The 11,615-nt window shown below is 39.4% G+C and overlaps 1 protein-coding gene across 2 annotated transcripts; it reads left to right on the forward strand.

Moving 5' to 3' along the window:
* Window positions 1–72: 72 nt before the first annotated feature.
* Window positions 73–8,581, forward strand: RWDD4 (RWD domain containing 4). 2 transcript variants are annotated; one of them, XM_054294227.1, is made up of 8 exons: window positions 73–160; window positions 417–497; window positions 2,880–2,989; window positions 3,099–3,243; window positions 4,013–4,127; window positions 5,290–5,339; window positions 5,510–5,512; window positions 6,414–8,581. In XM_054294227.1, exons 1-8 carry the CDS (start codon window positions 137–139, stop codon window positions 6,444–6,446), a joined length of 561 nt encoding a protein of 186 aa, XP_054150202.1. In that variant the 5' UTR covers window positions 73–136; the 3' UTR covers window positions 6,447–8,581. The 2 variants fall into 2 exon arrangements, with proteins under 2 accessions (XP_054150202.1, XP_054150195.1); XM_054294220.1 differs by lacking the exon at window positions 6,414–8,581 and having other exon boundaries at window positions 5,510–5,691.
* Window positions 8,582–11,615: the final 3,034 nt, after the last annotated feature.

The following is an 11,615-nucleotide window of genomic DNA, read 5'->3' on the forward strand; positions in this document are numbered from 1 at the left end:
CCCACGGTTGCCCCGCGCTGCCCTCGGGGAAGGCGCGTCCGTGCGAGTCCGGCGGGGCCGCGCCAGGCAGGCCCGCCCAGCCCCGGCGGCAGCGGGGCCGGGCCGGGCCCAGGGAGCGCGGCCGGGAGCTCCGGCCATGGCGGCCAACGAGGACCAGGAGGCGAGTGCCGGGCCCCGCTGCTTGAGGGAGAGCGGAACCGGGGCTGGGAGGGCGGGATAGCGCCGTGCGGGGAGAGGCGGCGGCCGCCGTGGCGGGGGCGGGAAGGGAGCGGCGGCCCTGGAGCGGGCGAGGGGCGGAGGAGGGAGCTGGGCGGCGGCGGGGCCGGGCACGGCGGGGCGCGGGAGGTCGTGCCGGGGCTGCGGTCGGTAACCCTTGCTCTGGTAACCCCCGCTCTCTGCTCTGGCCCTGGCTGCAGATGGAGCTGGAAGCGCTGCGCTCCATCTACGAGGGAGACGTGTGCTTCAGGGAGCTCAGCCCCGTGTCCTTCCAGTACAGGGTAAGGCCAAGGTGCACCCTGGAGTTACTTTGCTGCCTTGCTGTTGCCATTCTGGGGGATTCTAAGCCAAAGGGGTATCCGATGTGCGGTAAAGGATAGATCCACAGGGCGCTCTTTCCAGGCTGTTTGGTACAACAGGGCTTCACACCGCAGAGTGTCGTGTATGTGAACCTGCCCCCAGCACGGTTTGTTACAGAGTCACGGGACGGGTGAGGCTGGAAGGGACCACAGTGGTCACCTGGTCCAACCTCCCTGCTCAAGCAGGGCCATCCTGGAGCACGTGGCACAGGATTGTGTCCAGTCTGTTCCTGAAAATCTACAGTGGGGGAGACCCCACAACCTTTTTGAACGATCTCTTCCATGCTCAGTCACTGCACAGTAAAGAAATCCTTACACTCAGGTGAAACTTCCTGTCTGTCACTTTCTGCCCATTGCCTCTTGCCCTATTGCCAGTTATCCCCGAGCCAGGCATCCCCCTTGTGCGTCTGTGCCCTGCCTAGCCAGAACTGTCACATCCTCTGAAGAAGGCCTGCTGTGTAGTATTTACCCTAACAGGTTAGAAATGGAAAGATTTATAGAGATGTTTCTACGTAAAATTTGGAGCCTTTGTTAACTGCGTAGTTACAAGATTGCTGTCTCTTGTCCAAAGACTGTTGATTGTGTCTTGTTTACCTGCTAAAGAGAAGATCTGCAAATGCTTTGGATGTGTGCACTGGCACAGTCTGATCACAAGAGACATACAGGGAGTGCTGAGCTCAAGGTACACAACTAGATTCTGGCATGAAGTTCTCACCAGCTTTCTCAGATTTAAAAACCTGGAAGTTCTTCTGGGCACAGACTGAGGCAGATCTTTTGATGGCCAGAATACTTTACTTAGGCACCCACAGGACAGAAGGGAGATTTCTGAAAATGCTGTATGCCTGTTTCGGGGAGAAACCATCTGAAATCACCTTTCTGTGGCTTCTCAAATAACTTTAAAATAATGTCACTTATTGTAATGAGAAACAGCTCAATTAATTAATAGCACTTGAAATGCCAGCCATGTAAGAGTGGCCTTTCTTCATTGATTGGATCATTCTTAATAAATTTAAATTTTTTTGAAAAGGGAAATAAGACATGCCTACAAGCCTAAGTCATTTTACCTTTCACCAGCTTTGGTTGTTGCTGATTTTTATTAGACAAAAAATAATTGTCAAAAGTTAATAATAAATAAAATAATAAATACTTATGAATAAATAAATACAATAAAACTTATTGTCATACAAAGGTAATAATACATCTTTCTCATTAAGAGAAAATTGTACTGTGAGAAGTCATCATGCAAGTAAGTGCATGAGAAGATAGAAAGAATTTGTATGGCTTTGTAGGATTTGATCTGCACACAGACTGCTTTCCTGAGAGAACCCTGTGAACCTTGCAGCCACTTCTGCTCTTGGTAGCAGTGGGAAATGAACTGTAAATACTGCCTTGAAAAATGTTGCAGTTTCTTGATTTAAAGTTTTATTTATTTCACCATTAAACAAGTGGTTTTGAATGTCAGTTAGTCCAGTCTGCTGAAACAGATATTGTAAATAAGAAAGCAACAATTTTTTGTTTACTTTTTAAATTTTGAAACCATAGCCTTACCTTGATTAGGACTTCTCTTGTGGACACACTTTATTCTACATAATTAGATAAAGGCTGATTTTTATAATGAGGCAAATAAGGGAAAATTTCGGGTGGTTTTAGAAACCTTACTGTGCTAGTCTTCCAGATCCTTGTGTGAAACAGCTATTTCTGATTGTATGTCAGTAATATGCTGCCTTTTTTGTTTTTAATCCAGACTCATTCTACTGACTTCTTAAATCTTTTACTAGTCATTCTTTCATATAGGTAAATAAAATATCTGTAGCCATGAGACGTAAATATTGATATACTTACCAGTTATTTTTGCTATCTTAGCTTAGTGGTTTATTACCATCCTTATTTCAGCCCTGTCTTGTGGCTGGTTTTCATATTGCTCTGTGATTAGATGTGTGGGGGAGAAAAGGCTTCATATTTTCTGTTCTTATATGTGATAGTATAATATTTGGCTTGAAGATATTGTAAAGTAGCTTTTAAACAAAGGAATTTAAAAACCCTAACCATAAAAGGAGATTTGTCAGTTTCTGCTCCTTCTTCTAGAATGAAAAAACTGCAGGGTAAATGTTAATATTGATGTCCAAAACTTAATGCTCTTTCTAGCTAATAGCACTATTTTCTAACTGATAACTATCAAAATAGTAATCTCAAAGAATTTTGGTGGTCTAAAAGCAGTAATAGGCTTCTTTATTGGCTTTAATCCTCAGAAAGTAACCGGAAACTGTTGATTTATAAAGGTTTTGGGTTTTTTTTCCTCTTCAGATAGGTGAAAGTGGAGATCCCAAAGCCTTTCTAATAGAAGTTTCTTGGCCAGAAACATATCCACAAACAGCACCAGTCATATCGATGGATGCTTTCTTCAACAACACAATGTATGTATTTGTGACAGCTTCACTCCCTGGCCTTGTGGTGGGAACTCTTTGCTTGAAAAGCTTTTTATTATCTGTCTAGTTTACAGTTGAGTTTAATGATCTCTTTTAGATCTTCAGCCATTAAGCAAAGTATATTGGATAAGTTAATGGTAGAAGTTGAAGCAAATCTCGGAACTGCAATGACATACACACTTTTTGAATATGCCAAAGACAATAAGGAGGTGTTCATGGAAAATCAACCTGTTAACACTGTGGTAAGTGGATAAATTCTGATTTTAATTTTGTGCTTTTAAAACTGAAAAAGAATATTGATATTATAACCTGAATACTTCAGAGTTCTCTCTAAGCTGAAAATCACTTCATTGATTATACAAGTTAGTGGCTGAAAGTGACACACAAAGTATGGTGCCACAATGCTCTGTGGTGATAATTGTTTTATTTGATAGTTATTTTTCTGTTACACCAAAATGTTTGCAGCCTGCTGTTATGTCCCACAGGATAACATTAAAATAGAGATTTTGAGCAGAAGCAAAACTAAAGTAAGCTGAAACAGAGGTGTGTCTGCTGAGGATTGGATGGGTGGCAATTTACTGCAGCCTTCCTGAGATTGTATAAGTGCACCTCCAGGGTCTTAAAGTAGTCAGGCTGGGTCCATTTTTGGCTTTTGAGTTGTGTAAGCACAGTTTGCCATGATGGTGCAGCAGATCGGCTTTGAGGAGGTAGGAGTGATTTCTGTGTTTGAGAAGTCTGAATCCATTCAGACTAAATCACACTCCATGATGAAATTTTAAAAGTGAAAAAGGTGCCCTTTGCAACTGGAAGAGAGAAATTCCAGTCCCTAACAAATGTTTTTTAAAAGTATAGCCCTAATTATATGTGGATTAAAAGCTGCAGGCTGCTGACAGCATTGCTTCTTTCTGACAGTCAAGGTATTTCAGTATGTCAGGTTTAATAATCACATTACACAGGGATATCCATGAAACTAATATGCAAAATATTTACAACCACTTTTATCCTTCTCAGACTTCAGTAAGCAATAGTATTTCAATTGGAACTCCTGAAGTGCCGCCAAGTAAGAAAAAAGAGAAAAAGGAGCAGTTATCCAAAGCCCAGAAACGAAAACTAGCCGATAAAACAGGTTTGTTCACTATACTAATCTTTGCTTTGATCAGTATCAAAATCCAAATTTTATAGCAGGGACACCTGGCTAGAGAAAGTATAGCTAGTAATTTGTTTATCATGAGCTACTTTAAGTCTGTGGTCTCCATTTTATTTGTTTTAGATGAACTGTTCTTGCTTGAGATGTTAGTTCTGGTCACAGCAACTTTCTATAGAGTTATAATTTAATGACATCTTTTGTTGACTTTCAGCAAAAAATGCAGATTGTTGATGGGCTGTCATAAATAATTCACATTATTAAAAATGTAATTTCTAAACAAAAGTATTTTATTTGCAACCCAGAGTAAAGCATCTAATTTAGTTTGCATTCTAGAAATAGAAGTGCTTGTGCAGATACTTAATGCTTTCAATGAAATAGAAGGATTTGGATTGAAAGAGTTGATTACTTCAGTTAATTTGCTGATGACTCTTTCATGTTCACCTTCAGTTTTCAATAATGATCTGGATAATTCCATCCTGTTGTAGCAATAAGTTATACCCTGTCATAGCAATTCCTACATATAATCTACCTAACCTAATGTATAATTGGCAAGGTTAATGTTAACTGTATAAAGGAAAAGCTGCATAAAATTTAGTTCTTTGACAGAATTCATCATTGCTGGTCAGCCCAGCTCATATTGGAGCTACTTTCTAAACTAAATTTCAGGTGGACTGAAGTGTTTTTATATCAACTGAATTACTTTGAGTCACATAATCAGTGAATCACACCAAGGTTGGAAGAGACCTTCAAGTTCATCTATCCAACTGCCAACCCATCACCACCATAATCACCCCTAAACCTGTCCCCAGGTGCCACATCCAGGCACCTCTGGAGCACTTCTGGAGACAGTGACTCCACCACTCCCCATGGCCACTTACTCCAATACCTAACTACTCTTTTAGTCAAAAATGTTTTTTGGAAATCTAATCTGAACCTCCCTTGGCCATTTCATTTCCTCCTTTCACTTTGAGGTTGGTTGAAGAACACACTGTGTTTAAGACATTAAAATCTGTTTCTGTCCTCATGGCTTCAGAGTGCAGAAATTGAGGAATTTGGCTATTTAGCATTTTGTGGGTCGATTTTGAAGAAAGATAAATATTCCCCTTCGCTTGTGTGCTGAAATTAAAACCTTTTTTTGCAGATAACAAAGGAGAGCTTCCACGAGGATGGAACTGGGTTGATGTAATTAAGGTAAAGTGAGTGTATTATATACAGTATTGTGAACATGCTGTGTATGTAAATTGAAAATTATTTATACTTATATCTGAAGAAAACTGATCTGACATATTTTTTTCTTGCTTTTCTTCCTAACTATGTTTGGATTTGACTATGATGTCTGATTAATTTCTATATGTGTCCAGCATGTAAGTATTTTCAAGTTCTCTTATTTACTGAGCAATTAAATCTTAATTTTATGAGAGGGCTTTGCTAACGAAATGTGCTGCAAATATTCTGTCTTCATATGACAAGAAGATTTTAAATAAAGTTAGTAGTGCTGCCAGGTTCTGGAGGGCAGTGGATAAGTAAGGAATAAAAGGGAGCTGTCCCAGTGAATAATTCTTTTCTACTTGCTCCCTCAGTATTGATTTCTTCCACCCTCTTGTCTTTGTTGATTCAGTGAAAATCACTGCTTTACACTTTTGAAAGCAAACTATTTTATTTTACACAATTGAGGTAATTTTTGCTGTAAGACCTAACACCAGTTCCAGTTGTTAAGTCAGAGCAAGTAAATGATGAAGGTTGTTTTGGGCAGAGTCCTTCTGAGTTAAAAGTGGCTATTTATAGTGGATGTCTTGGTTTTCAGATAGATTCCATGACAGGCATGCTACTTTTAATAATTTTAAGCCTAGCTTTCAAAGGTGAGAAATACTAAGTTAATGTTAATGTCTATTTTTATACTGTCTATATTTCTATATGGGAATTCTCTCAGAGATATGTGAAGATAAAATTCCATTACTTCTTTTTTTTTTCTTTTTGGAGAGCTGCTGATAAAGCCTTCAAATTAAATAGAAACAGTGCCCTGAGGTTTTTCTGGGGTTTTTTTAAAATTCAGCTTTCATGATCAGGAAGTAAGCTCATTTAGTGTTTAAGCTTAAGAATTAACTTCTGATGCTTTTCAGTCTTTTGATACAGTAGCACAATCAGTCTGTATTGTTGATTAAGTAAATGCATGTTCAGTGTGAGATGGAAATAATGTTCTTGTTTCCTAATAAATGGAATGACAGTCTAAAATTTGAATACTTTCTTTTTGTGTCTCTTTTATAGTTAAGCAAAACTGGTTCTAAAGATGATGAATAAAGGACTTTGGTACAAGGAAACTCCACCTTTTAATACAGTGCAATTCTGGGTCACCATCTCTCTCTTAATAACTTTCATATTTGTTGAAGTAAACATTTTATAAAGCTCGATTTCCTAACTTGTAAATCTAGTCACACAAGCTTATCTAGAGACCATGTGGTCGTCTTCAGAAAAATCAACCAACAAACTTGCCTTAAATGAAGGTTAGAATGTGACAAAGGATATAGGGAGCCAGTGTGGTGAATAGTGCTGAAGTGTTTATTAATTTATATTTAGTCTGTAGTAAAATCCTGTTATAGTGAACCCAATGATACTGTAAACATTTCATGATGTTCTTATTCCAATTGAAGAAAAAAGCACTATAACAGTGATTGGTGGCTTGATGGCTTAATTCATCAAAATAAATTGTTCCATGGAAATAAGACCTTTGTCATTTGTTTATCTAGTATGAGTTAGAAGGAGGACATACAAATTGTTGCATTGCAGAACAGGCTAGAGCTTGTGGTCTCATTTTCACTAGTAACTGGCTGAAATAGTAAATACTAGTGAAAGCAAGGCCAAATATTCTAGTCTGCTCAAAAATGAATGGTTAAAGCAGGAGTGCAGCTTCTTTATCCTGCACAACATCCATCTGTTGGTCTTTCTCCAGTGTGCATGTTTACAGACACTGGGATGTCTGAGGAGGGGCAAAAGTGCTTTCTTGCACATGTCTCAATGAGTGTTGGGATTTTGTAGCTGCTTCATTGGAGAAATAGGCATTCTTTGGAGGGATTTCCTGACTAACTGGTGGGACAGGGGAAATCAGTAATCCATCAGTTTGGGAGAAGTTCTTTGTGAGAGCTCTTTTCTTTTTTTTTTCCTAATCTGCTCTCTTGTATAAGAAGGAGAAGTCATTTTTACTGTATGAACTGTCATTGAATACAAGATGCCTTAATGTCTTTTATTATTTTTGTTTGTTTTGAGATGAACTTTAATAAATGCCTATTTATCTGCTGTGGTATTTGTTTATTGTTTTAAATTCTGTATTGCCTACTGCACTTTTCAATTTGCAAATTTGAAATTGAAAGGACTCTGTTACAAAGAAAGGATTATTTTCAAAAAATTGCTGGAAGAATTCTTTCTACCCTCTTGTGGTATATGTTTACATGATCTTTAGGATGGCTGTGTTTGTTGTTGATAGGAGGATCAGTCACTTTACCAGGAGCACAGGACAGTATCCATTGCATTCAGTACACACAGAGCAAGTCCAGTGACCCTTTGGAAGAATGTGCTCCACTGTGTACAGCATCCATCATTTCAAAAAGGCTGGTTTCTTTTTGAGCTTTACTCTCATGTAGTAAAATGTTGTAAAGTAGAAAAAGGAGGACTTTTTCTGACCGATGCAGCCTTGCCTGTGACATGAACTGGGGGTTCATGGCTGCAGTCTGAGCAGGAGCACCCAGCACAGAGTGCCAGTGCCAGGAGAAGTTGCTCTGGCAGTACACAGTGAACCTGTAGCAGGGAAGGACGTTTAGTTTTAGTCTCTGCCAGCACCAGGACAGGCAGGACTCTATTCATGAGTTCCCCAAGGGGAATTGACATGTTTTTGCTGGTATCCTTGGTGTATAAATCAAGTTGCTCTGACAGTTTATCTGAATAGATTAGTTATGAGAGGGTGGGGGAAGAACAAATAAGAACCACGTCTCTTGCCTTCTATGGCTATAGTTACTGTGTGTAACCTGGTAACCTTGTGAAATGCATGCTTTTTCAGCTCCTAGTTTGCCTGTAAATCACATGCTCTCATGAAGATACCTGAGAGTCTTCTCTAGTTCTGTTAGTAAATGTATTTACTTTGAAGTCTAATTTCACAGGAAATATTTTGTATTGGAAATTTTTATACTCATTTTTTGCTTCTGTGTAAATTGTGAAATTGTAAATTTGTGTCGTTCAAACCATTTTCTGATATGATGTGATGGCTGGAACAGGATCATTTAAAGAATCTGGGTATTCGATGTTATGGAGAGGCCTGAGCAGTGATAAATGAGGGTAAGGAAAAATCTAATGATTGTCAAGCAAGGCACAATTGTAAATAAGATCATGACTCCTGAAGGAATTCTAAACCCTTGAAAAATCTCCTGCCACCTTCTTTATTTTTTTACAAAGACCAAGTGGCAGTGGAAAATCAGTGATTACTCAGTAGGATGAGAGTGTCTTGATTGTATGGCTACACCACATATTTAAATCCATGAGTTTTGCAGTAGAGCTTTGTTTGGCCTGAGAAGACAAGTGTCAATACCAGTAACAGTAAAATAAAGGTAGCAAATATCCAGAATGCTGTAGGTACCATGACCAAAGATGCCCCATTGCTCTCTAACATATCAAATTCCAGGGAGTAATGCAGACTGCCTTTAGTATGTTGAATAGAGATGACAGCTGTGATTAGTCAGCAGTGTGTGCCTAGCAGATCCTGCTCATCCCCGTGGTCAGCCTGACACAGATACACTGAAATCAAGGCTGATAATTTCTGCAGTCCTGCTCTGACTGGTTGTGTGTGGGGTGCACAGATGAAGAGTGCCCAACTGATGAGCAACTGCATTTTGGTGAGTAAAAGACCAGTAGGAAAAAAGCCAGCATTTCCTCACAGAGGACTTGTGACAAAAGTGCAAATATAAGGATGCTATCCTCCTCTCAGCTGAGGCAATACAAATGACTTTGGGTTATACTGTGAAATTTGTGCTGTGAAAATCCTTGAACTGGTCTGAACCAGAAATAATTTCCCTTTGGAAATTGTTTCTTCCAACAGTACGGCACCCTAAGCTCTTGCAGTTAACAGCAGAACAAAGTGGGGAGGAGATGCTCATTCAACAGAGAAAATACCAAAAGTGTGAGAATTCTGAGCGGGTGGGAGGAGGAAGTGGATGGGGGAAAACATCCTCATATGCAAAACTAGAAGAGCATAGAGGATAAATTTTCATGGCTGCAGGACAATACAACAAAACAAAAGCTAAATTCTAGCATGAGCTTGGGGTATGGTAAAGGACAAGATGATTGTAGATTTTCTTTTCATTGCTCTGTTTTCCTTCACCAAAATGGATTTGGCTTCATCTCAGAATGGGTCTGTTTTGTGGCTGTGAGAAGAATTTGTGTTTGCCTGTTATGTTTCCTGTTATTCTCTTTCTGAGCCTATGTAAGCAGCCTCTGAAAGCCTGGTGTGCTCTCAGAAATAACTTAAAACGTATTGACTAGGCACTGGAAAATCATTAACTATTTGTCCTCTCCTTCATTCAGAGCAAAGTGAAGAATGACTCCAAATGTCTTAGTTACACAAGACATGAATATCTACATCCAGCATTGGTGTCCTGTGTCAGACTGAACATGTTACATAGCTGTCCCCTGCCACTGTGTCTGAGCATTCTTGCCTGTGGTTCCTACAGATGTTGTGTTTGAAGTATTCATGTTAGAAATAGAGCAGAAATTTGAAAACTCCTATTGTGGTTAGCTACCACAAGTTGTGTATGTTGTGAGATGGGTCATAGCAGTGAGGGAAAGCCAGGCTGTAACTCCAGAGCCTCACTGGAGAGGAATGAGGGTGTGTGAGTGTCCCTGAGGGCAGAGCTGCCTCTGCAGTGTCTCCATTACTGCTGATGGTCAGAAAGGGAAATTAGCCTAGTCTGAGTTTGGAAGATACCCTTCAAGAAGTGATATAGAAGGAAGAAAGCAATAAATCTTTTTCTCAAACAATCATCTGCTATAATGTCATTGAAAGACAATAAACACAACCTTGACTGAATTTGCTCTTCAGAGCAGAACCTTACTTTAAGTCAAGTATCTCTGTCAGTAATGCATTCTATGATTTCCTGCAGGTAAAACAAATGTGAACAAAGCATTGCTATGTGAAGAGCTGCTGTTCCACTGTAGAGAACCATTTGATCTCTACCTACAGTGAAAATGATGCTTCAATTGACCTTGAAGACACAGATTTTATAATAGCTCAGGGAAGAGCCCATCGATCAAAAGTAGACAGCTTCTGTAGACAGTTAACAAATTTTGCCAAGCATTATCAGAAAAATGATATTTTTTTGTGAAGATCAGCACTAGAGTATTACCAGGTTTTAGTTAACTGGTATATTGCATAATTATGATTTTCCTTTCCCCTCCTCATGCCATATGTCTTTAGCTGATAAAAGTACAGGATGTCATATAGACATTTATTTCCAAAATTAAAATAGTGCTAAAGGAAAGGAAATAATCCTACTCAGAAGTAAGGATGTGCCAAAATTAAAGCTGGGTATGTGATGTTTATATAAAAAAGAATTCCTAGGAAGATTTTCTTTCTGTGACTACGTGTTTTTGGGTTTGTTTGTGGGTTGGTTTTTTTCCCCAGTAGAGTCCGAACAGATGGTTAGTGCTTTTCTTCCTAGTGCCCTGTTAGTGGGAAAGCGATACAAAAACTCAATTTTAGTACTCTCCTAAGACTGAAAAGAAAAAAAAGTTTTCACTTAGTGAAAGCAAGTAAAGTAACAGACCTGTCCCTGGAACAGTGTGGACCTTTGAACAGGATGGCTAGGTAATGAGGCAAATAATTTGCTTTAATAAAACTGACTGGATCTGAGTGGTTTAGTCTGCTTCAGAGTCTATCTTCATGTGGTGGATTTGTGACTTATAAATGCTTATAAATAATTGTAGCTTTTATACAGAAAGGTGTATTGGATAGGGGAGGAAGAAGATAGAAACTACTGAGTGGTGTTTATGCCTCACACCTGGAATGAGTTAACATAATCTGTGTCATGTTGCATATAATATAATGCACAAGCTACAATGTGTCACTCCTGGTTTATTTTCTCTTGTTTTACATGTATGCGCTTGAGACCTCTGCTGCAAACTCTGACTGGTAAAAATTGGGCAGAATCTCTTTGTGATCATCACAATAATCTTTGTTTCACAGACACAAGCCCTACTCTGTTAGATGCTCTACTGATGAACAGAGAGGAAGCAAAGCAGGTCATTGTCTTGCAAGATTAGGAAATGGGAAAGATATTCTGTGAGGAGGCACATGCTAAATATGAAAAGGAAATACTCAACTTCTTTGGATATCTGTTTAGGGAGAAAAGATGACAGTAGAAGTGAAGAGTTGAAGAAGGAGGAAGGATCTCGAATTTGGAGCCTTAAGAACATGGTTGGTTAGTCTTC

This window comes from Melozone crissalis, unplaced genomic scaffold (genome assembly GCF_028551555.1).
Source record: "Melozone crissalis strain CALT ecotype California unplaced genomic scaffold, PUWL_Pcris_2 ptg000006l_1, whole genome shotgun sequence".
In the NCBI taxonomy this organism is placed as follows: Eukaryota; Metazoa; Chordata; class Aves; order Passeriformes; family Passerellidae; genus Melozone; species Melozone crissalis.

What these genes read in the sequence shown, in the direction of transcription:
- RWDD4 (XM_054294220.1), top strand. Translation starts at nt 137, where the DNA reads ATGGCGGCCAACGAGGACCAGGAG. An exon ending in GCTTTCTTCAACAACACAAT is followed by an intron (nt 2,990 to 3,098) that starts GTATGTATTTGT and finishes GATCTCTTTTAG; the next exon opens with ATCTTCAGCCATTAAGCAAA. An exon ending in AAAACTAGCCGATAAAACAG is followed by an intron (nt 4,128 to 5,289) that starts GTTTGTTCACTA and finishes CTTTTTTTGCAG; the next exon opens with ATAACAAAGGAGAGCTTCCA.